The sequence below is a fragment of the Haliotis rufescens genome, unplaced genomic scaffold, assembly GCF_023055435.1.
Source record: "Haliotis rufescens isolate VD_foot unplaced genomic scaffold, xgHalRufe1.0.p SCAF_3, whole genome shotgun sequence".
Classification (NCBI taxonomy): domain Eukaryota; kingdom Metazoa; phylum Mollusca; class Gastropoda; order Lepetellida; family Haliotidae; genus Haliotis; species Haliotis rufescens.
Window position 1 is genome coordinate 18,457,679 of NW_025964001.1, and position 26,928 is coordinate 18,484,606.

At 41.4% G+C, this 26,928-nt stretch overlaps 1 protein-coding gene across 5 annotated transcripts in view; it reads left to right on the top strand.

Moving 5' to 3' along the window:
- LOC124137030 (kinesin-like protein KIF26B) overlaps positions 1-26,928 on the top strand; it is a 324,882-nt gene that overhangs the window by 115,950 nt on the left and 182,004 nt on the right. For 2 of the 5 annotated variants that reach the window (XM_046503128.2, XM_046503129.2), the window contains exon 1: positions 5,502-6,315. The exons of 2 other annotated variants lie outside the window; for them this stretch is intronic. In XM_046503128.2, the coding sequence (XP_046359084.2) occupies positions 6,010-6,315 (306 nt within the window). In that variant the 5' untranslated portion in view covers positions 5,502-6,009. Of the gene's footprint in view, positions 1-5,501; positions 6,316-21,134; positions 22,562-26,928 lie in introns of those variants that run through there. One more of the 5 variants, XM_046503130.2, reaches the window with a different exon arrangement.

A 26,928-nucleotide genomic window follows, 5' to 3' on the forward strand; every position in this document is an offset into this window, starting at 1 on the left:
CAAAGATATCCCCCGTATGCTAGCAATGTCACGCACGGACCACACGGCCGCTATTGCTTGTTTTAAAACAGTCGCCGAACACGGGGGGTTCAACTTAAGGAATTCAAAATCATATTTGTTTATTGCAGTTTAGCATTACTGGCAGTGTGCTATGATATTTGATCAAACCATGTAGTGGAGATCTCATTTTATCAATGCTTTTTATATTTTCCTCTTTGATCTCGATATTATAAATCTCTAATCTATGGAAATAAAAGCGACAAGGCCATTCCCATGATCATAGCAATCTTTTCTAAAAGCAGTGTCCATTGTACCTTCAATGGATAGCATATCTTTGAAGAGTTTTTATGCCACGCTAAACCAGTTTATATAATGACATAAAACATATTATGTATATTTGTCAATTTTGATTTATGAAGGGTAGCCTTGAAAGCAGAACATGTAATATAATTTGGACCTACGTCAGAGTTGAACTTTAATAGGAATCACTTCTAAATATAAATATTGTTTCTTATTATGGGTGTATATATAACGCTGATACGTGTATGGTGTATTTCAGATAAGGCTGTATGGCTGTAGTAATGCTTGGAATGGTGTTACGTGTGTAATGAGTACGTATGGGTACGTTAACGTGACTTAAATTTACGTTATATCGTGACCTGTGCATTAGGTGTGCCTAATCCAAATTTTTACTCACCCACTTAACGATAGGCATGTATGATATATTCCTAAGATCATACGATGTCTGGACGGTATAGTATTATAAACCTTACCACGCTGTCTGGGAAGGCTTGGGCCTATGTCGCCGACATCACGCGTCACGTCGTCACGTCAAGAGGCAGCCGGCTGTCGCCTGTACTTCGATACTTGATACAGCTACACAGAAAATCAAAACGAACTTTGGTAACCCGTCACAAAACCTTCGATCAGCAATCGTAATCAATAGGAGACCTTTGCTCCTGAGGGTCGTGCACTGTTTTTAAACGCCATGGCTCGTGTCATGTGATTACGTCATGGAGCATATCGGGTAATGTCGCCTGTTGCCGTTTTAATCAAGGGGGGTAACTCTAGACAGTTTCCTGTCGATTAAATGCGATATTGTATGATAGAGAACATTATGATTGCGCAAACTTTCATGGAGGCAGTTTTTCAGTCCGTTATCGAATATCAGTAATTGAATTTGTGAACGAATTAACACTCGCGTAACAACGAGTCGGACTTTGATAAACATCAAAAGGAAATTTAGTTATACTCCCGTTTCGCGGCGAACAACATTAATCATATAAAATGACTCAAAATGTAATCCCACTTGTTTCCCCGTGAAATAATGTTTTCAGTCAGGCAAACGGAAAACTCTAGATGCTCTGTTTGTACTGCTTTATGTCAATTTATTACCTCGGCCACTCCCAGTGGGATACATATAAAAGAAGTACAAAAAGAAATAGCTGACCCGAAGACGTACGATGTTATTGGTAAACTTTGATTGAAAGTAGGACTCAGCATTGAAACAAGATACGCTGTGTAAGTACACACTGCACGACAACTTGGAAATTGATGAATATATATCGCCTTGAATTGCTGACAGAATTAATGGTAAAGGTTAACCTCCGTGTACTTTCTACTATAGGCAGTGCCTTAGAATTAATTGCTGTGACGAATCCTTCAATTCAGAACTCCTTTGAGAAATGTGATGGCTTATGTTGCGATAATTACAAAACTTTATCAAAGGCTTCATTCCCCATCATGGGATTATTACATGCAAAGCATGTCTAAAATTGTATTTAATGGTTAATATACTCAAAATTTATTTGAGTGACAGATAATTAAAGGTCATTGATAGCACGTTGTGACACCTCACCGGGGTTGACGCTTGAAGGCAAATGAGTTTGGGACTAAAAAGCAATATCGTAAAAGTTCAGAGAGCATTTACTTAAAATTTTAATAGAATAGGACATTAAAAAAATATCCATAAGTTTAGGATTGTTATTTCGGCATAAAAGTAAACTGTGAAAGTACAGCCTTTTGTTTGCAGTAATAACATTTATTTCTTTTACAAACATTTTAAAAGGAAGCGAGTGTTCGAGGTCACTCCCATGTCTTTGAAGTACACATTAATAGTCATTTCAGATAACTTCAAACACCACGTAGTGGTTTTGAACACTTGGAAATTTTAGCATCTTTCAACGGTCTACGTTTCGTGGTAGGATCTGTTTTGGTTCATTATATTCTTTTGTTGTTGAGAGACTTTTTCAAAAATGATGAAAAGTTAATAATGTTCTTCAGAAGACCTGCTTTTGCGCATGCGGTCCCATCAGAATGCAAAGATGTTAATAAAACGATTTGAAATGCGCCCAATCTCCATGCTAACCATGTGTTAATGAACAAATGTATATTTCCAGCGCCAGTTTTTGATAGATGATTCATTCAAAATATGATGGCCACGCCTCGTCCACAGTGACATTGTTGCGATTTGGAAGTTTAATTCCAAACGGAAACATATTAATTTCCGCATTAGGTCATGCTCATCCATCAGTGCCAGGTCGGAGGCAGTGAAGCCTTAAATGGAATTCCGGTCCAGTTATACGACCCCTGGCCTTTATTTACTGCCCCAACCCGGATTGTTTGCCTTCTCAGAGAGCGGATCTTTGAGACTCAAAGTACAAAGACCAATTGCATAACGACAACACGCGAGCGTAAAGTCAATAGCTGAAAGTGATGAAGAAGGACTTCTTGTGTCGGAGCGACCACTGTTTAACTTCACGCTGAGACTAATAGCAAATATACATTACCTGTGCCTTTAATCACCTGTAAATATCAATCTTATAGGGTTTAGACATGGAGAATGGGGTCGGTTGAGATTATAAAGGTTCTTGTGTCGGGCCTCCAGTATATCAGCGGAACTTGATCTATACTGGGTGGAAGGAGGGCTTTCTTGAGGAAACGTTATTGCTCTGTTATATCAAACAGTTGTGTTCCCGAACACATTTTCGGTGACCCATTCTTAATTTTTCACCGTTATGTTGATTTTTACGTCCTATGATGTATGTTTCGGCGGATAATCGAGACTGGTTAATCTCTGGCGTTGACGTTCTATGTTATCGCCATCCATTCTGGTAGAGATTATCGTTAAAATGGAAATGATGTAGACATGTCGCAGACACGACACAAAAAGGCAATGATAAATATTTTGTAATTCATGAGTTGGCAATGCTATCTAAATAGGAACGTGTTGTGTTCAGGCATTATATTAACGTATGAATAGTTACATGTAATCACGTGAGTCTCACGTTGTTTGGTATGGGACATGTTAAAAATATGCGACGTATTATTTGTTATGTGTCACGTGAATATAAATGTGACATGTTATATACAGCTATGTCAGGGGCTTTGATATATGCAATATGAATAGACATGTGACGTGTTATAGGGTCTGTGTCACGGTGTTTGATTTGTGACATGAATAAGTATGGGATATGTTATAAAGTATGTGTCTCATTATTTTGATATGTGACATTTTGTAAGGTATGTGTCACGTTGTTAGTACGTGACATTGTATAAGTTATGAATATATCCTAAGCTGGAATGTGCCACACGTTCTGGAATGTTATATAAATGTGACACGCGATTAGCAATTCGTAATAGGAATTAAATATGTCATAGGGACAATAGGAATTAGATATGTCATAGGGACAATAGTAAATAATATTCGTTACAAAATGGAAGGAACGGACAATTTAAAAAATCTAAAAACTGTAATGCTGTATAATTAGTAATACTATTAACGCTTCATATGCATGGTGACGGGAATAAAGCAATGTTAAGATGGGATTCGAACCCAGTCTTACTCCTTGAAGGGCGACCACTTTAACCAGGGAGTAACCATCCGTTTCTTTAACATAATGCAGAAGCATGACGTGAATATGTCAGTGTCAGAACATTAAAGCAAAATGTCGTTAAAGAATCACCCATGCATTAACGCACATATACAAAATATGACCCACTCCTCCAGGTGTGTGATGCTGATATATCGTTACACTAATGTCACCAAAATCAGTGGATAATCTTATCAAAACTAGGTCAAGCATGTCCTGGGCAAAACAAATGACATTTATACGATGGGATCGAAAGTCAAGCTAGCGTGCTCTTCATGACGTATAGAAAGACGCGTTCTGCCCCGTAATACAAATGTTTAGAAAACTGATATCGTGTGTATTGGTAATAGTCAAGGAAGTTTTCAGCCGGAATAATTTTGTAATGCTCTCTCATACATGATTTGATATAAATGTTTTTTGGGGAAATGCGGAACATGTCATCGTTTAAAAGATCTGAGTCGTCGGTTATCGCAATTTAAACACATAAAATTATGAACAAATGTTGTGATGTATGATTTGTGTAGATGCAGTTTCACTTATGACACGAATGTAGGCATTAACACGTGTTATCTTAAATCGCATCTGTTCAACCAGCTGTTACGATAGCCAGGGGTTTATACGAAGCCAGTATGTTTCCCTGATCCCGTTATGTGTGCTTGTTCGCCATTGAAAGAGAAACAAACAGCCGGACAATGTAATATATGGGGTTTATCCATGTCGCAGGAAAAGATTTAATGCAGGTGGGAGCTCAGCCGTGTAGCATGTTGTTGTACGTCTGTGAGCAAGCTAGGGATTAATGCTGGGAGTCGAAGCCCATTGTCCTACTACCTGTCACCATCCGATCGATTTCGTTCTTGAGTGACGCCTCTACACTTGTATACAGGTACAGAGTAGACAATACCACTTGGACATGGCCGGACGTGCGACCGCTGGTCAGTGTATGCAGGAGCACGCCCTGTAAGATTTATGTTCAACGCAGGAGTTGGGAATCAGTCAAGCGGTATGCCATTATTCTAACAAAACACTAACTTGAGCACAAGCAGAACTATTCTATATGATGTTCCCCCGTGGCGGGTTGGATAAAGTTCACGTACGGCAATCCAGTGGTATTAACTCCCGATCAGGACTTACAACTATGATTTTGTTCTTCGCCGAAGAGTTTAATGTGGCGAGAGTATGTTGGCGACGTTAAGAGAACAGACCAGCTTGTGTTCAAGGCAATTGATCTGAAGGTGTCCCGTGCTGAGAAATGACTAGCCGTTGAAGGTAAAAACTCGGACATAGACAGTCACACCTGTGGACGGGGGTGAAGGAGGGGGACAAGTGCACTCTCTAATCTCAGCAGACTCGGGATCGAGTCGTATCGTCGTATCATACCCGTCTCGGTGTCCCTTTACACACTATTGGAGATTAGGAACAAGTGTTTTTCGTTTGATCTATGTGTTGACCTAAGATGTGTTAACGGTATATCTCCCCTACCGCATATGGGGAATACTTATAAAGATCTATTATCTCGGAAAACGTACTGATACGTTTGTTGGATTACGTGCAGAAATTTCTGCAGAGGTATTGGGACGATTGTTGTGCTGGAGCCACGCTGTTTCGCTTCCCAGACCGGACGCGACACCTCAATCTTTGTGGGTGACCAACCAGACTGACTGTGCATTGGTATGTTCACTTGAGAGCGAACGGGTAGCGTTACCTTCCACAGCGTTTGGGTCGTTGATTGTAGGTGTCTCTCTCGCCTGCATTGTGTTTTCCAGTCAGTGATCATAGAGTTCAGAGCGAAACAATTGCACACGGAGAGTTCTCGCATGACAGACCAGCTAACCGCAAGAGCTTTTCCTTTCTCTCTGTCACACACTTAGGAGTGGACCGTACCGTCAGAGGGATTGCCAGAGGCACATGCTCTGTCTTCTTAAAGAAGCCATCTACGAGGATGAGGCTTGGTATAGCCTCTCGTCATTGCTTGTGCATCTGTTGTACAACGAGGCCATGGATCTCTACCGTTGATATGTTACTGCACCAGAGAGCCAGTATGGATTAAGTCAGATGGTGTCTGTGTTTCAAGCAGAAACGCAATGGATTAACATGATAGTCTCACGATTCGGATTTACTGCCTAATCGATATCGCAAGATGGATATTATCAACACGGATCCGGTTTTTAAAAGAAAAATAGCATCCTCGCTGTACGGTCAGTGTAATAGTAGATGGGCTTCCCCGGAGTCGGAGTCGATGTCAAACAGACTTTCAGAGGAACTGGACATCGAGATGAGTCGTCTCCAGGAGATGATGTCCTCTCTTGAGGAGCTTGACCAGGAGCTGAAGGGGGACCAACTAAACCCGATGACTATATCAAGGCTGGAAAATAATAAGGATAGGAAAACAAAACATAAAATGGATACCGTTAACCACACAGTCAAAGGACGAAACCTTCAACAGGTAAGAGACAATAAGAGATTATGTTCTCAGACGAAGCTTAAAAGTAAATCTGAAACTTAAACTTTGGTCATAGATCTATTCAAACTCATGAATGGGGCATGGCCATCAAGTGTTGACTCTACTCCTTATGTTGTGTTAAGTGTCCCGTTGAGGTTAGGTAAGATACTAAATGTTTCTTTGGATCTGTATGTCTGAAGGGTAGTTTTTGTAGTTTAGTTTCAGTAGTCAGACACTCTGTCGCCAGAAGTATTGATTATTTTTCAGCTGTTTCTGTCAGGTGTCTGTTTAGTACCGTGGAGTTCACTAATCGTCAACCCAGACAAGTTTTTTTAACTAGAAGGTGCTAGGAATATAATCAGATTCCTCACATTATAGCGGACCTTTCTTCGTCTTGACAGTGGAGTGTCCGCCGTTATTGGATTTGGCACTCGCCTAATCAGCACCTAAACAGCCTCATCGTACGGAGCGTAATAAGTCTCATCCTTTGTGAGATTAATGTTATTTTCTCCCTTAAAATAATTCCCCTCACACGTCAATGCCCGGAATACGTAATTGCGCTTTAATACAAAATATAAATTAACACTTTTTTGTTTTCTGTCATGCATTTACATTATAGAACACGTTTATTGAATAAAGCAACATGCATGGCCTCTCACTACCCATACGCTTACAATACAGCAGTAATTTAATTTTGAATCGAATTCAGTATTGACAATTCCCTTAAGCAACGAACCATACTGTTTAAGGCAGAGCTTTGAATTAAATCAGTATCCGTCTAACTTTGGGGATTGTTCCTGTCAGTGTGCGAATTGTTTTCTGTGGTTCTGTTTGTAGATCGGCATAGTTAATACATACACTTAGGCAGCGAACTGTTTTGGACGGCATGTCTTTTGTATGGGGACATGCTGTTAATTTGAGCATTGTTGGCTGTGAGACAAGAGCCCTAAGACCATTATTTGGCGTCTTCTGCATTCAGGAATAGATAGGTTTATTTTATGTTCTTTTGAAGTAATGCAGGAATATGGGTTATGCCACTGAAGGGTTTATTATAGGAGCATTATATCTCTTTATGGGGATATGACGTTGGTATGTGTAATTTGATTTGATGGTCATCACACAGACAGTTTTAGCATGGGAACAGCAATTAAGAGTATGTACGCTGGAACACGAATCAATAGATGATGATCACCGGCCGATATTCACATGCAGGAGAACTGCAGTGAGAAATGCGACCGCTTATCGGGAAAGATTAAACAACGAGAGAAGTGAGGGAGTGAGTGAGTGAGTGAGTTGGGTTTGACGCCCAAGATGTAGAGGGCGTCATGGAAAATGATAAATACAAAATTCTTTGGAATAGTCCTATTTACAGCCTTAGACGTATCCAGGCCAACAAACCTGATCTTGTCCTTTTTGATAAATCCAATGAAATCATTTATATCATTGAATTTTCTGCCCCCTTTGACACAAATGTGATTGACAAGATTGAGGAAAAACATGGCACATATGCGGACCTCGCTTTCGAAATGTCACGCTTGCATCCCAAGTACCAAGTTGTCCGACTCCCCATTGTTCTCGGTGCCTTAGTTTTGGTACCTCCCAATCTGTTGACTGACATTGGGAGAGTGCCCGGGTTTGCTACTAGGAATACAGCCCTTCTGACAATCTGGGTAATGCAGAAGGCTGCAGTGTTTGGGAGTCTTCACATTCTCCGAAAAGTTCTGGGTGGGTTTGACTGGGCAGCGCTTCCTGGGAGAAGTCCCATTCGCTCTGTCTGGGCTGCGTGTAGAGGGGGCCTGAGCTGATGATGAGCCTAACCAGCCTGACTGTGCCAGGATCACCTAAAAACTTTTCTGCATTTTTTATTTTAATCTATAAATACTACTACTAATACTACTACTACTACTACTACTACTACTACTACTACTACTACTACTACTAATGATAAAACGATGATGAATGCAACCACAACAATAATAACAACACTAACGAAAACAGCAATAATAATAATAATAGGGGTCGTCGTAAATATCATCATCATCATCATCATCGAACAGTTTATAGAGGTTAAAATTACCTTTGAATGGCGCCACGTACCCCTGACAATAACCTACTGTTTTGATTGTTTTAAACGTATTCCCTTTTATGTAAATTGGGACATAAAACTGTCATGTGACGGATGCAGTACCACAGTATCTCCGCGTCCCGGGCGGGCGGTACCACGCACAGTTTCAGCGCTTGCCACCAAGTGGCGTGCGGACGAGGTTACCCTTAAAGGCGGTCGCACAATCAAAGTGTCATCTTTTAGTAACGTGGCTAGAAGATGAGGGCAAGCCACTCTGTTACCATCAACGTCCCCCTGCGCCACGACACCGGACTATTACCAGCGTGTGTATGTTATATTTGGATATCTGTTTCGTTTAAATAAAACCGCAATAACCCCCATAGGCGATAAAACCAGGACAATCCGCTAATCGATTGAACTGAAATTGACTGCGATGTTAAGTGAAAACCTAAAAACCTATTCAATGAGTTTGTTTGAAAAATTCACACGAGGATTAAATTAATGGGAGGCGTGTGATTCAATCTTTGAATTAAACCCAATGTATTTCTCTCTATTACACCGATGCTTTTCATGAGGATACCCTTGCCGAATGCCATTCAGACTAATTGTCAGTGTTTATTTCTATACACTTTACAGGACACTAAATGATGCTTAGCTTGTGATAGACATTGTCAGCATGAAGCTATCAAGGAATCTGAGTACACTGGTGCCCTGTGTGGCTAAGTTAAGTAACTTAATGTCCTTTCATGTTTTTCATGCAAGTCAACAGGGATCATGTTTAATGGACGGTGTCTATTCATATATCAAACCCAGGGTTAGCCGCCGGAGAGGACTTGAATAAACCAGTAACTGTTCCCGGGGCGATGTACATTGCTTGTTGACTCTGGCACGTTGAAACAAGCACCGTGTACATAGCATGTGTATTTCATGTCCATTCGGGGATGTTTCTGTGTAGAACATCGAAACTCCAAGTGTCCTCTGTGTTAATATATACTGGCCGTTACTTCATGATCATTCCCGCAGTTAGTACTCGGATATTCATAAGGTCATACTCCGGCGTTCTGCCAAATGGCAACTATGGCCTAATAGTGAGTGAGTGAGTGAGTGAGTGAGTGCGTGAGTGAGTGAGTGAGTGAGTGAGTGAGTGAGTGAGTGAGTGAGTGAGTGCGTGAGTGAGTGAGTGCTTGCGTGCAGTTAGTACTCGGATATTCATAAGGTCATACTCCGGCGTTCTGCCAAATGGCAACTATGGCCTAATAGTGAGTGAGTGAGTGAGTGAGTGAGTGAGTGAGTGCGTGAGTGAGTGAGTGAGTGCTTGCGTGCGTGCGTGAGCTACCCAACCGACCCTGCGATATTTGAAACAATAAGACGAGAGCGAGGAAGAGTGTTCAGAAGAACCTAGAGGGAGTGAGTAATGCAATACTCCAGTCATGCCACGTGATGTAAAGAATGGGACTCACATAATATTCGAACAAAGGTCTTCAGTGTGACGAGTCAACGTTTCTGCTTGGCTACCCGCCGCTCCTTAAAACACACAAGAACCATGCTCACACATTATAATGTTCATGTCACTTGATACAGTGTCGAAATGCGTGTATATGCCACACAGTATTATTGGTTTAATTCTTTTTAACACTTCACTGTTATGTGTACACTATATTTAATTGTTGAGTGTCGTGCTTCTTCTATAAATACGGCTGGCTTTATATAGCTTAGTCTACTCCCACATATATGTAGCAACGGTTTCTTATGGGGGCTCTTGAGAGTTCGGTCAGACACAGTTCCCTTAACGCAGTAAAATACAATTTGAAACCCCTGTTAGTGAGTGAGTTGGGTTTTACGCCGCTTTTAACAGTATTCCAGTTATATCGCGGCGTGTCAGCTTAATGTGGGAGGAAAGCGCCAAGTGATGCAGGTCTCAGACGTTTACCACTTTGGTGAAACCCACGAGGATTCGAACCCACAATCATAAGTTTCTGGCTTGCCCAAGGGACGCAACTTTGCACAGCGAATCGCGGCGCTTAGACGACTGGGCCACCCGTGCCCCCTTCACCAAGGATGTCTTCATTTAAATAAAGACAAATTATGAACACACAATGCCTTTTTGAAAGTTGTTAGATAACGCTTTCTGAGAAACGTACAGATTCTCGTACTTTTTTAGGGTTGAGTCCCGCCATTGATTCGAACCCACACTTCCAGAGTGAGGCACGTAATCGCAAGCACACAAAGTCAGCGATCTAACCCACTCAACCACCGAGGCATCCACAAAAAATGAATGTCCGTCAACTGGTAATGGCGATTACGTACTTTGTGTACGTACTTGTGTGCTGGCGATTAGGTGCCTCACTCTGGCAGTGAGGGTTCGAATCCCGGACGGGACGGGACCCCCAGAAGTACGAGAATCTGAACTTTACTCAGAAAGTGTCATCCCAGATATAACATTTGTTACAAAGACATATTACACAATAACTATGTTTCGATAATCCGAATCCTCTCGAACTGACCGAAGCTTATTTCCAATTGCAATTTCAACGGAATAAACTTTATCTGCACATGATTTTAAGTCATGTTTTGAAATTCGATTTCCCAATAACATTATTCTCAAGGACTCGTCTTGAAGCCCCTGTATTGTATAGAAACACGAGTCATATCAACATATCTAGCCTGTTTGTTACAGCTCAAACAGTTATTATCATACTTGTCGAGTCTTAATAGAAGTACAAGCGTAAACATTTGTGTGTCTGGCTTCAGCTGGGCTTGTTTGATATAGTGTCCAAGATGTTGCATTAAGACCACGTCTGCGGGCCAAGGGCTGTCTCGGCTAGGTTTAGTGACACGTTATATATTCCAAATGCCGTAGTAAGGAATGTGTGTCATCAGTATTTGTTGAGGGTTTACTCCTCGCGGCTCAACACTAATCGTAGTCCATTCGTCAGCATTAGGCGCTCGCTTCTGTTGGGAGGGGCGTCCTGCTACAGCCGCTTGTGTCGCGTTTCACAGTAGTTTCATCGTGTGCTTACGTTCAACTCTGGATATGACGAACTCGAGGATATGACGTCGTTGTAATCGGAAATATAACAACCTCGAAGTCTTAGTGCCCAAAATATGTATCGAGTTATCAAATTCGATACACGCGGAGTGTCGATATCGTCGGTAGGGGGTTCAACCGGAACTGTAAATTTACGTCCCTTTTAAACGATGTATCGTGATAACAGACTTCCAGTTAATGAAGTTGAATGTTGGGGATGAGTACGTGATTGTAGTTATTGTGGCTTACTATTTACTATGTCCGTATGTTGATTCATTGGAATGTGCAGCCAAGTCGAATATTCTAAATACAGTGTATACTACTCAAAAGAAGTTAAGGATCACCTTATTCTTTCATATTACTATAGTTAATCTCTCTTGTCATGACAGATTAACTTTACCATTATGAAAGAATCAGGTGATCCTTAACTTCTTTTGAGTAGTATATGTTGAAATTTGCTCCTCACTTTAACATAAACATTATTGATCACCATTGCTCGAGTATTTGTTGACTTAAACCAAAAGTTCGGCATAATAGTCTTCGTTATATCCGGAGTGATGTGAATCATGATCATTTACAGTAGTGTCATTCCATTTCAGGCAACCTCGATACTCCAGTGTATTATGTATCTATTCTGTTACATGCTGGACCCATAGCATATAATAGCTTTGTTTTGAACTGACGCTAACATGTTCGAGAGTCACTTCGCTAAAAATAGTCGTCCAATCAAGTTACACGCGTGAGCGAGAGAAATCCTGTGCCAGGCTTGTGATAAGAGAGACGGAAGGTGGTGACGTCACTTGTCAAGTGAAATGGGCTCAGTATTTTTATCATGTGATAATGGTGATAAAGTACCCTGGATAAACGAGGATGATGTTAAGCATATTCCATGGATACTGTTAGTTGAGTCGACAACGGTAACAGTGTAGCGCATGGTTAACATGAGACCTCGTCCACCACTGCACTTTTATTTGCTAAATATTTACTACGCTTTTGTATTAACGTTATTCCTTGGTTAAGGCACCGTTTTCTTCAGTTTGAGCCGGGAAAATGTCGGAAATGATAATAAAATACATTCTGACCAATATTGTCAGACATGTCACGTGAGATGGCATGTAAGTAATAAGCTTACACGTACGTCATGTTGTGACATTTATCGGCGCCATTACAATCTAATCGATTTCGTGCCATCAAATATAATTTAGGTATCTTACGAACATGTCAAGGAAATGTTAAACTAACAACGAATATGACATTAAGTTTAGACTTGCAAATAGAGTCGCACAAAATTGATGGATTTTAAAACAAGATTCGGCGAAGTAAAAAGCTGTAATTGTATACTTTAGCCTGTTCCCTTTCCTTGACGTAGTGCAACAAAAGAAATAATTCAAATCTGGTTTAAACTGATGGCATATGGGCAGGCTAATCATTTAGATAGGATTTGACAGATTAATCAACGCGGTCCTTCCTGGATTCAATTTCTTTTTGAAAAATTCTCTCGTGTTTGAAAGGCATGTTCAAGAAATTCAGGCATTATATCATTTTAAAAATTACAATATTGATTTTTTTCACGAAAAATAACTTGTGCTCATTTAATTGCCAGCTATGCGTGGGTACATGCAAGTCATGCAGGGACTACAAGACAAGATGGAGATTCAGACAAAACGTTTTAGAACGCCCGAGGAACTTTGCGGAGAAGTAACACGACGGCGGCCAGCTTGATCAGACAAACGTGTGTTATCAAACTCCAACCTCGAAAATGATATTTTTTCGCATGGGCAAAGATGAGATTAATTATTCACCGAATATTTTGAAGCCTACTCTGACGGCAGAATTAAGCACGTGTCATGTAAATAATTAATACGGTTCAAGAAGATATAAAAGATGCGATTACCGGACAACAGTGAGATGTGACTTAGAGTCCTCCGTTGTCCGGCCTGGGCAAACTGTGTTAATAGAGCTAGCCTGAAGCCAAGACCACTTTACTTCATTACATAGGACAAATTATTCATGGACGTAATCTCCTCCTCGATTAAATTGTTTTAGTGATTATATGACAAAACGTGTTGGTCAATTGCGTGTAATTGTAGCCAAGGTGGCTTTTGATTGATGTCCATTTCAGTCGTGATTGAAAGTTACAAGAGTGCGACACTTGTCTCTTGCCAGATATCCCAATGCGGACGGTTACGATACTGGTGGTCCATTAACACTGATTTTCTTTGTTTCAAGTTGAACTGTTCTGTTAAACTCAAATTAGTTACTATCTGAAACAGGAATAAATCAAAGTTAACTGTTTGACGTAATGGATTAAGATCTTTTCCCCCACGTGTTGTAGTTTTAAGACAATGGGTTTGAAATAGGTGACCTGTAACCTTTTTCAATATTTTTTTTCTTTCTTTAAGAAATAATTAATAATTAAAGACATGGACAGAATATTGCGTGTCTCAATTCAAGATTTTGATTTCATACGCTGTCATAACAACTTTACTCAATGGGCGTGTAATTCCTGGTATTATTTATGCTTTTGGAGGGCGATGCTTTTAGAAAATTTAAAATTCATGTAAATTACAACACGTGAAATAGACATGGTTAGGGGGAAATATAATTTCAAGCACAAAGCAATTTTCTCTATTTTATCCCTAGACGACAACCACACGCCATCTTTCTCTATTCCAACGCGCTCACACGGCTGTGTCTGTTGGGGGCTAGGGGTCGATCGTGAGGGTGGGAGTCAAACCCATTGTCAAATCCGCAATCCCTCCCTGACGGGGGGCCCGGATCCCCTTCTAGCCCGGGGGGACAGGATACTTAGCTTCCTTAACCTCCGTACCCGAACCAATTGGTTTCTTCTCATGTCCTGTGAACCGGAGCCGAGATTAGCGCACGGTTTAATGTCCTGTTAATGTTTGTCTGTGGTCTGACTTTCTGATGATGTTTTAAATTCCCGGTACGGTGTAAGGTTACCGATCTACCCGCTATGAACCTTGCTTATCTCAGCAAATAATGAATAGAGTCTATTCTCCGGAATTATGCTTGGGGTTCGCAAACACGTTAAAGTCGCACCTTACAAGCTGCTGTCTCAAAAGAGATGGCCTCGACACCAGAGAGTCGAAAAGTGAGGGCCAGAAGAGGGCTATCACAGTGGCGTGTAGTATCCAGCTCACACCTTTCTGTTATGCCACCACCACCAACCATCTCTTGTCCACTCAGTGGTTATGCGGGTACACTCAGCTTCAGGACACCATTCAATTGAAACGTAATGAGGCCTGACTCAAGCAGTTTAATCACAGATAGGGCAACTAGTTCCTTGCACACATAACAGATGCTAGGAGCCTAGAAGTCATCCTTTTGAAGCTCCCTAAACCACGTTAGGCCCGGATCTGAATATAGATTAGATGGGCGTCATCGAATGGATTTCCTAGAAGCTTTGGATTCCTAATTCTCACCTTAAATGCAAACCTCCACTCTACGACATAGACATATCTTGACAGACCTACTGACCTGACGTACTCCTTATCAGAAGCATCTCAGTCGCGAAATGTTGATTTGGATCTTACGTTCATGTCTCATGTTACCTTCATTCTCAGTTTCAGACAGCGTGTCCTGATTATTTGACAATATCAGATTGAAGAGAGCCTGAATTAATCCTTTCGATTCTGGTACAACCAGGCGTGCATGTTTAAATGTAATACATTGTTTAGGCCCAAAATAACGAGGTTGTTCTTTATCATATGAAAGAACTTGAGGTAAAAGGTTCCCATGTCAGAAACAGGAAATGTCAAGTGTGCAGTTAAACTTTAGACTTATTAGTGTTTCCTTTTTTGAGAAATACATATCATTTTTCGTACTAACGTATCAAGTATATGAATCGAGCGTTCAACAATATAGCACTAGTGAGACAAAGAAAATAACCGGATGACATTCACACTGTTACAGGCATACATCAAGGTTGTGTTCTCACCCCTATCGTATTAGTGTTGTGCATACAAGTTTAATGTCTATCGATGTTAACACTGTAAACCGATGTGATATGTGTCCATTGTCACGCCATGTTTATGTTCTAGCTATTTCAAGACAACAATAAAGGAAACAGTATAGTTATACATTGATTGTAAACGATAATCACACCGGTGCGTTGACCCTTCATAAGTTTACAGGTAGGCCCACCTGGCGTTGGGGTGAATGGCTTCATCAATTTCTTATACCATAACGACATGCTGTGTTAAATTGGAATGGGCAAGCGCATGGCGCTTCAAAGAGACCGAAAATTTTCATGTCCATTTAGCGTTCCAAGTCATCCGGGCACTTTGGTAGAACACGGATGTCCCGTTATTAGTCATTACAAACAAAGGTATCGGGTTACCTGGCTCCTTTACAATCCATGCTAATTAGCAACAAGTGCTTATCGAAGCGGCTTGCTGTTTCCGAGTAACTTACGTGAGACCTAAAGTCATCGGCGTGGAAAGACAAATATTTACTTTACACAAAGTTTAATTCAGCAAGCCGCTTTCAAATGATCCTGCGCTCGGGGCTATTACTTGCCTCTAAACTGATACTCTCGAGTCGAGATACTGACTCCATCTAAGGTGCAGAAGTTCAGAAAAAACATTGTGTCATACTTGCAACTCATGCAAGCTTTGCAAATTACTTTGTCTTACCTGAAACCAATGTTTAAAATAACACAATACTTTTGGGGTAATTATTGTTGTTTTGACTTGGTTGATACATTTCTACGTTTTAAAATCTAGTCGAATGCAATTCCCGAATCTGTATTGTTTTTGTAACCAGTTTTTAATATGGTGTATTCGCTGTCACCTAAATCTAATAAGGTTTGGGTCTTGTATAATGTTGTCAGGAATGGTTGAAAGAGACTCTTAAGATGATATCACCCATTCACACAGTAAGGTGATAATACCTATCCCCTATGAACGCCTGTCTGTTGAAGATTCTTATGTAAAAGTGGCTTCCCTTCCCCAACACCTTTCACACATGGTTCCTCAACCAGTGTCAATTAGTTTCATTTCCACGTGACGCGTATTGAACATTCCTAGGAGGTACATACGTAATGGGGATACTAGCATCTTTTTATTGCCGCCTTGATAGCTGCGTGTCGCACCTATAGATGTAAATCTCGGGACGGAGCATAGCCAGGGGGAAGCAGACAGACAGGGATGAGACACGGCGAGGTCCTGACTTGTACCCTCTTTCTGACAATGTTGATAATTACCGTGAATGTCACATATCTCATGGCCTCCTGGACTATCGCATAGCACGGGCCATCACCGGCATTGTCTTGTGGATTTGCTACACGTTTGGAGGACTGTCTCGATGGATTTATTCCAAGATCGCTTTGAGGTGATATTGACTTACTTCCCTCTATGGGAATTTGCAGTCAGTTGTGTGAATGTTTGGGTCTTTATCACGAGGGTTGTGCGGACCTTTACTATCAGAGGATCAGTAAGAGTTGCATTATAATTCTCAGGAGCGGCTGCTGAGTTTATGTCGGGACAATATTTTGATATGAAAGCCTTATAGCGTGTTTTACAACTCTTGTTAACAAGGCAAGTTGGCAATAAAACCATATACCATTGACAAAGGCATATACTAGACGGCATATATGAATGGGTCGGGGGAATTTGGGTGGTTTCAGAGGCCAAACTTTCCGACCGTGACGTGAAACAGGCAGCTATAAAAGTGCGCGAGATAAGTCAGGAACACTTTCCTGTGACACTCCGAGCTTTATTTGCCTCAAACGGACGACGCTAGCTCATTTAAATTTCCTGGATCAAATACTAGAAATATTACTGCTTTTGAAGATTTGGGACGGAACAGGTAGGGCGCTGACTTCTATCACCTTTCAAGGATCATAACCAAGTGGCGTTACACGACTAACCTCATTATCGCGACCTATATGTCATCCTGTCAAATGAAAGTGTTGTCCAAATACGTCATTTTCTCATACCTTTTGGTCCTATTCTGGCTTTACCTACAGCTGGCTCAGAACATACTTTCTTCACCTGAGTCTTTCGGCTTGACTGACTGCTATCATTTGTCCACCATTAGTCCATGATGCATCTTGCTTGAGAGTTCAAGTCAATATATGCGTCTAAAAATACTCGGCAACCAATGTCATTGGGTAATCACTGCAATGGGGTGTAATTGATTAATCTTTTCCAACTGTGATATTGATGAGCGAGGACGTTCTGTATCAACACTGTAGTGAGTACATCAAAGAGATCTCCTCGACATCAAACGGAATAAGTCTCAATCCGTTAGATTAATACATGGAGAGCATGTTGATTTGGACTAAGTTCCAACCTCTGGGCAGTGTTATGGCATATTCTCAAATAGATATCGGTGTTCCACTAATGGCCATGGGTATTTGGGTTGTCAACGTCTTCCTATTATCACCGTTACTGTCAGTTTCAGTATCATAGGGATACATTTCAAGCAATCATTATTCAATGTTAATATATGAATTTCTGTAACACTCATGGTTGAAAAAAATGATCATGCGCTAAGGAATAAGTCCCTTTACTGAACAAGGTTTAGATTGTTTACTAAACACAACGATGTTAGAATGATGTCAGCTTGTTGGGTTTACGCCAGGGCTCTATTCCTGTTCGAATGTTGTAGCTATAGATAACGATGTTGGTCACATAATAGATGAGGTAAAGCCGGGATTAATCTTAAATATCATCAGTTTATACCCACATAAATCTTACTGAATCCATTCATACCTTGTGTGCCACCACCCACGATTAAGGGCGGACACATGCTGAATTTTCGTGTCATAATGGCTGATTGATTATCAAATTTCCAGCAACCATACCAGCCGGATTTGGGCTAGAAAAGAGTCACGTGACTAGTGTCATGTGATGAGGATTAATATTATCAAATCATTGTTGAGTGAGGTAATTCTGATTTGATGACCTATGATAAATGCACCCGATAAAGTAGCTCCCCTGTGGTTTGTTGGGCTAATATATGCATGGGCCTTTATGCTTGAATTTCGAAACGACATTCATTCAAACCGCTCTATATCCGAGCGGTTATCGTCAAAATATTGCCAAACACGTGATAATTGAAATCTTTTGAAAAATCTATTGCTGCGGTCAAAAATAGAAATCATGTTCCCTAATATAAAGATATTGACTCGTTTAATACCGTGTGAAGTTGTTCCATTGAAATCTGCCCATTTGTACCATGTTTTAAGTGGAGAAATCTGCTGGGAAGACGTTTTCACCGGACGAATCAAGCCTTTAAGTAAACGTTTACCAGAGGACGTTCCATTGAAAGAGACAAGATAGTTTTCGATCCAAAACAAGCTTTTTGAGTTCTTCAAGACTGGGATAAACTTCTTGATTAGCTATCGACAACCCGCGTCCAATTCCACGTTCGTCAAGGGGGACACGATAACGCCACTTGGGAGGGGGGACACACGTAGTATTGTCCTCCTCGGGGGATGCTCAACTACACTGGCATCAACGATAGCAGATGCATTACGTGGACGAGAATCCTTCCAGTATTATTATACGCCCATCTTGAAATTGAGCAGCTCAATGATACGGCATTAGGAGGCATGCAGCGGTTTGTGGCGAGGGGACAGGTTATTTTTTCAATGTCATCCTTCAAATATACATGCGGTTTCAAATAAGGATGATTGGCATATTAGTAGTACAGTAAACTACGGTTATAACGAACACGCTTATAACGAACTGACGGATGTAACGAACTTTCTTTTTTGGTCCCGACTATTTGCTGTAGTTATGCTGTATATATGCTTATAACGAACTACGGTTATTACGAACTAAAATTAGTAGTCCCTTTGAGTTCGTTATAACGGTAGTTTATTGTACGTTCTGGTGGTAGCCTTTCTGTCAACGATAGACTAGTAACTGTTTTGATGACAATTCGTGTATATTTCACTATTTCACCCTGGGATAATGTGCAAAGTAGGCATGCTCATGTCCATATAAACCTTCCATCTACCTGTTTGTATGCGATGCTGCATTATCAAAATAAGTTCTTGTTTGCCATGCCTATCACTATTCAAGCGTTCGCTCGTCACGCCGAAGGCCCGGGTTCGATTTCCCATATGTGTACAATGTGTGAAGTCATTATCTGGTGTTCCCCGCCATGTAATTGCTGGAATATTGCTACAAGTGGTGTAAGACTATACTCACTCACTCACCCATCACTATGCATTATAACACTGCTAGGAATATGAATATGAACAAGGATGCATTCAAGTGAATTCAAATTTAGGTACTTGAAATGTCATTTGGGCGGTCGGGTAGCCTAGTGGTTAAAGCGTTCGCTCGTCACGCCGAAGACCCGGGTTCGATTCCCGACATGGGTACATTGTGTGAAGCCCATGTCTGGTGTCCCCCGCTGTGATATGGCTGAAATATTGCTAAAAGCGGCGTAAAACCATATTCACTCACTCACTCACTGAAATGTCATATTTGTTTATAAACATGTTCACGTTAGCTTGTAACTGACATCTACATTCGAACAAAGGAAAGTTCACATGGTTGGTCATAGTTTGCTGGTTGTGATAACCATCATGATATAAACTTTATCACATCAACATCAACAGTGTTTTCCACCCTCAGACAAACACTGTTTTGCAGCACCCATCTGAACTCATCTGAACCTCAGACACTTGAAACTTTGTAAATATTCCTGATATAGAAACCTACTAACATCCTGTCACTTTCCCTTGCGTCTATTCGCCTCTTCCTTCTAACAGGCAGTTGTGACATCTCTGGATAAATATTAGAAGTCAACTCTAAATTGAAGGGTAAACGCAGCAGGAACGCTTGTGTTTTTGTCCATAGTGGCACACACTATACAGAGCCCCGCTGTCGGGGCTCCACCGCTCACTGCTCTGTATATCTGATCTATATATCAATCAACGTCCCATTGTACAGTACCGGTAGGACTTCACTCCATGTCAGGTGATTGTCCTCATCACGTGATCAAGTGTCCTCAACATTATTCCTGGTGTCAGTCGCACTCAAAGACTGTCAGGTGCCACCACCATCTAGATGACGCCCATATTGTATTGTCCATTAGCTGAAGATTCTGAACATGCTCAAGATGCTATTTCGAAGATTCGCCTTCATTCTTTCCTTATCCCTATTGTTCACATTCTATTAAGTCCGTCACAGTGTTTCTCGTAGTGGCTTCGACTGGTTTGCATAGCTATCGGGAGAGTCATTTACTTGGCGAGGAAAACTCCATAAAAACGGATTCTTTTCATATCTTTACTCTCTCATTGTTTTTTGTTTGAGCTATTGATCAGTGCCCCTTTTCGCTGTCAAACAATTGACCCCACCGGTGCTTCACTAATCAGAAGGTTCTATGCACATGCATGACACTCAAAACGGGATGGTAAGCATGGGCCTCGTTCGCCTTTGTAGAAGAGTATATGCTTAAGCACACTTAATGTTCAGGGTGTGGATCTACATTTGAAGAATATATGATATTAGAGAGCAATGTTAAATGGCTTTCAACAGGGCCTCGTGCGATATTGTGCTGTCAATAGCAAAGAAAGTAGTGAGAGCTCGTTATTAGGCAAAGGAGAGGGAGGAAGGCACACACGCGCATACACGCGCGTCTCCTGATGAACTAAGCCTAGGCAAGGAAGCAGTGACTTAGGGCCAGTTCGCACCGACAGCGGCGAAAGTAGGATCGTGGTGTTGATTTATATGCAGCTGATCTGCGTTCCAGGGACATATCCGGGTACAGACGGGGCTTGGTATTGGTGTGCGAGACTGTAGCAATGGGAGGTCAGTGCAGACGGTGTTATGGTTGGACATCGGAGACTATAGCCTATTGAGATTCGTATTGTGCGGACTGCCTGGCACTCTCATAGCGCCTTTAGAGAGGAGATCACGTCCATTGAACTGAGGCAGCGGGACAAAGCCATTGTCGTATGACCGGGTCTAAAGGCCGACACGGGCCAGTGGGGCTGAGAAATAGAGCGTTTACACGAGCCCGGCGTTTGACAAAAGAGGGGGGACTTATTACACTGCCTTGTTCTATGCTACGCGCCTTCTAATGGGGATCAATTCGGGGAAGGAGGTGATAGGGCGATGAAAAAAACGTCCCCAGCGGCTGTCCTTAGAGTGATAGCCCCGTGATAATACTGAGATATGGAAGTGCATCTGCTAGGAGCGACAGACCGTGGCAAAGCCATCGTGGTTTTTGCCAGGATAAAGATGCATCGGCGATTGTAGTTAGGGTCAAGAAGTGATACAGTGCACACGCTGCAGTGAGATACTCCTGGACAGGCTGGAGCATTTACTCTTTTCCTACGTCGACATAACGGCGTGACATACCTGGCATTCGGTTTTAATTGCCGCCATGAATCAAGTGAAGAAAAACGTCTTTGATGTGCTGATCGTTATTATTTTGGTGCCATATTTCGAGTATACTGGCCTCGGAACCCACGTCGTCCAAACACCGGTCAACTTCTCTTGACTGATCTTGTACAAATCATCAGACGAATCCAACCTGGCCCCCTATCTGATTGAGGAGATTTCTAATGTGCGCGCTTGATCACCGAGCTTTGGATTACCGAATGACAGATAAAACAGCACAACAGTTCAATAATAACTTCAAGAAAAAGATGTGATTACATCTGGTCTGATCAAACTCTTTTGATGGCGACTTTGAAGTACTAATCTTGTAATCGCCTTGTGTGTGGACCCATTCTAGTAGCCTTTGGCTCTCAAAGCCAATGTGGAGTTGGACTAACATATTATGCTCTTGCAAAGGTTGCCACTTCAGTAGATATGATCGTATTTATTGCGCTGATTTATAGATGCAGACGATAAATTGTTTTCCTTTGAAAGCAGACGTATGGATTTTTGATAGTCTGTACATATAGCAGACGACACGTTTTTTTTCCAAATCAAAGTGAACACGTTTAAGACATGCCCTAACCTTAGCACATTCGTGTTTTTGGCAGTCGATTAGTGTTGATTTATTGCCGGAGGACGCTGCGTGTATCGGATATATTACACTTGAGGATACTCATATAGAATACTATTGAAAACCGTCTGTTGTCACACAGCTATTATTCCTTGTCACTGGATTAGCAGTTTGTGTTCATAATGGGCAAATCGAGAGAAAATCTGTTGAAGGTAAGAAGCAATAATATATCATTTGTTGGACACTTCTAATCGTTACCATTAATGTTTCTCTTTAGCATGCATTAATATCCTTCTGACAGACTCTGAGGTAGCCTTTTTTACCTCAGCCGTTTTGTGATGTGAATATAGTTGCTAAGGTTGAGTATTACTATTTAGCGATGAATTAACTAATGGTGACATTAAGCGTAATTATTTGTCAAATATTACGTAGCGAGAGTAGAATGTTCTTTTACGACGGCAGTGTCAGGACAGTGATGTATTGTGCAAACAGCTCATTGTGTCGGCAATACATAACGCATCAGGTAATGTTGTGTGGCACTGGGGAGACGATAGAATCATAATGACAATGTAAACTACATGTAGTAGTTATCAGTTGTGAGGGGGACAGTATTACACGCTACATAGGAGAAATATCGTATCTGCAATTGAAATGGTGGGTGGCCACGAGGACATACGTGTACCGATGCACCTAATAATAAAAACTATTACAAATATACAGGTGTGAACATGTATATTGATTTACAAGATGCACTTTGCATACTACACAGGCTGATTATTTTTCATTTATTGTCAACCATGTCTGCACAGCTGATCACTGAAATCACTACCCTTTCTGTCTTCTCCCCTTCCTGATCCATTCCTCTTTCTATCTTCCTTCATTCTCTCCTTTCTCTCCTTCTGCCTCTCGAACCCTCTCCTCTTGCCTTCTCTCTGTCTTTCATTATCTATCTCAGAATGTATATGATATCCTACTTTTGAGGAATATCGCTACTGTCCCTCATATTCATATTGCAATACAGTATACTACGGTTATAACGAACTCAAAGGGACCACTAATTTTAGTTCGTTGTAACCGTAGTTCGTTATAAACATATATACACCATATACACAGCGAATGGCTTGGACCATTAAAACCAGTTCGTTATATCCGCCAGTTCGTTATAAGCGTGTTCGTTATATACGTAGTTTACTGTATTACAATGAAGGTACTCCCATGGGTTATTTTTAAATATTGCAGTGGAGATACTCCTCTGGGTAAAACATTTACCACACTAGCTTAACTTCCATGAACGATACTGTTGTTTCAGTGTAACAGTTGAGGACATGTTGAAGGGGTTTTTATCATGCACTTGCGCCCAGTAGTCAGTATGTCTCAAGTGTCACAACTGTCGTTAGTTTCTATTAAGGGCTACTTGCAAGCATACGAGAATGTGCACATATGTCAAGCATGCACTCTTTTAACTGGAATCGTATGCGCCAATATGTCTGCGTGTGGCTTTCGGGATAACTTTAAAGATCCGGTGACTCCTTCAACCTGCCTTGACAGAGGTGCCATAATTTGTCCGCAAGTATCACTCGATTGTGCTTACGCTGGGTCCACATGGAAACAATATAATCCCTCTCGGTTCCCAGATTGTGTATACTGAGAGGTGGCCGCTGTTGTTCTTAAGACCCTGAAGCTCTGATAAGAGCGACAGAATCGTCAAAAACAGTGACGGCAGACGAACAGCTCGGACGCTTCCAGGAAGCGAGTCTTTTGAGGAAAACAATCAGTACACATTTGCCAGGGCAGTAAAAACATCAGATTTGATTATGCCAACAAATCTATTCACGAGCGGGAGTTAAACACTCCTGTAATCAAATAACAAGGGTCATCTTTGTGTTTTGCCAGTATCTCTGGTCGTCCTGTACGCTGGGCGAAGGCACTTCTCGTGGAGACAACATGCCTCTCTCCTATCGCCAGTAAGGGAGGACAAGGAGAGGGGGCGAATTGATTTTTACAATACAGGGCTAATTTTGTAATTTAATGTGGCGATATGATTATGCCCAAACAGCTTTCCGCGGTAACAGGGTCTTGTGTGCCTTCCCTATAGTAGAAACGGAATAATTCGGTTAGAATTGATGCAGTTAGTTCGCAACGGTTCCTTCTTATTTCTGCTCAACCAGCTCCCTTTCTTCTCGGCTTGGGTATCTCCGTTTCGTATCCAGTTTCAGACAGCAATCTCTGAAAATTTATGAAGTCGGTTGGACACCTCAAATCCCGTTTCTTGTCGCGAGATCAAAAGTGCAAAAATCGCGAGACTCGATCAGTGTTGTTGAGCGCCAGCCAGGCGACAAGAGGGAACGAGACATTGCAACAACCCTTTACCCTTTCCTATATCAGGTTTACTACATACTTCAAGACGAGGTATCCTTATGCGCAGCTGGGATGTGGTTTTCGCTTGCTCGGAAGGTGATTATGCCTGCCTTTCATAACACGGTAGAGCTTCTGAGAGCTCTTCTTTGAGTGTGATATCGAGGTTTTTCTTGGTTAGGCATTCTCTCCATTAGCTTTTTGGTCTTATTCACCAGAGCGAATTCTCTTTTTGCAAGGAACAGACTGCTGATCCTTTAGTTCAAATATACTTATGGGCACCACTGTGGTCGTTAACAACACCTGTGCAAGCTTCTGTTATATACTAATGAAAAGAAGTTAAAGACCACCCGATTCTTTCATATTAGTATATATAATCACCTTATTCTTTCATATTGCTATTTTCATCTGTCATGCCATGGGTGTTCTTTTGAGCACTATAGATTGATTAAAATAATTAATATACCATTCCATATTGCTATTTTATTATAATAATTACGAAGGTAACCAAGAGGACAAAACGCCATTTCGTCGTGTAGATGAGTGTTCGAATCGCAACAAGGGTAAAATATTTGAAGCCTACTGATGGTCTGGATTACGTTTTTTTCAAACTGCTAGAACTTAGAATTATAAAGTAAATCACTGGATTGTCTGGTCCAGACTCGATTATTTACAGACCGCCGTCATATAGCTGGAATACTGCTGAGTGCGGCGTAAAACAACACACACACACATGATAGTACCCCAACTGAACTGGACCCTTAACGCCCTCAAGCATGACCAGTCTGGCAGTATCGATCCCTGTCTACACTAACATAGATGCCTGATCCAGTTCCAACCTCAAGAGGATACTTAAACGGACAACTCTCAGACACAATCGTCACTCACTCACTCACCCACCCACCCACTCCCTCACTCACCCACTCCCTCACTCACCCACTCCCTCACTCACCCACCCCACCCATCCTCTCACTCACTCACCACCCGCCCACCCACTTACTCCCTCCCATCCGTGTAGCCGTCACCATAAGCCATCATTATTACCTGTCTTTCATATTTATTCTCAAAATAAAACCTTTCCCGTCAAAGTAAACATCGGCGTTGAAATTTTTCATAAATATACATTGTGTGTAGGATTTCATTACCTATAGAAGCAATTGCGCCAAGCGGGGAGCGGGGTACTGTTAGCAGACATTAGTTTTACTGCATGTATTCAAACACGAATGGTTTCATCTATGCTGTAGGTCACAACCAATTCAGAATGTCTATTGGGGAAATTTATGTTCTGCTGTCGCGAAACTAATAAAGTCGACGGTTATGAGTATAGTATGCGAGCTTTGCAATGAACACCAACGTTAAAATTGCGACGCGTCTACGTCCAATAAACAACCGTGATCACGTAACGTGATAGCCTCGTCCTGATATCACTGCGGCTTTAAACAAATATGTGACTGACTACTGATTGAAACACGGCACCTTAAAAGAACGTCTTACGACATGGTTACGTCACCAGCCGTTACCGCTACCGAGATAGCCTCGTTGTGAAATTACCGCTGGCATTGACGTTAGATTTGGATTTTCAAATGCTATTTTGACGTGGCATAAATCTCTAAAGTGATAGGTATAACCCCTTCCTGATGCTACATTGACGACAGTTTTCTCAGCACATGACTTCCACAATAACAAGACAGACGCGAATGTCTTTAAGTCTATGCATTAAAGCGTTGTATTATCCGTTTGTCGTGCTGTCTTAGTGATGGGATGGTACGTCTATTTGTTGTGGTTTACAGAAACTGCTTTCCTCACGTCGCTCTAATCTCGTCATATCTACAATACGAATGTGTGAGAGTCATAATCAAATGAGTTGGTGATTCAGCGTTTTTATAAGAGCAGCAACTAATTCCCCCAAATAGAACGTGGGGAAGATTGAACGCCTTCATTTCACAACCAGTTGTTTTCATGTAGATACCGTAATCATAGTATTTGACGCTTAAATAATCCCTTTGAAGTCCAATGAGTCACTTATTGCCAAAGTTGTCATAAACCCGAGGAAAGACGTCCACGTGGCGATATATATTTTCCGCGAAGTGTATGGAAAGGCCAAGGGAGCATGAGAAAAAGAAGCAATCCCTTTTACGCTTGAGTTGGCGTTGCGTCGTGGGGTGTCGCCAGTATTACGCGAGGGTGAATGAACGCTAGAGAAAGGCGAGTGTTCCACTGCACG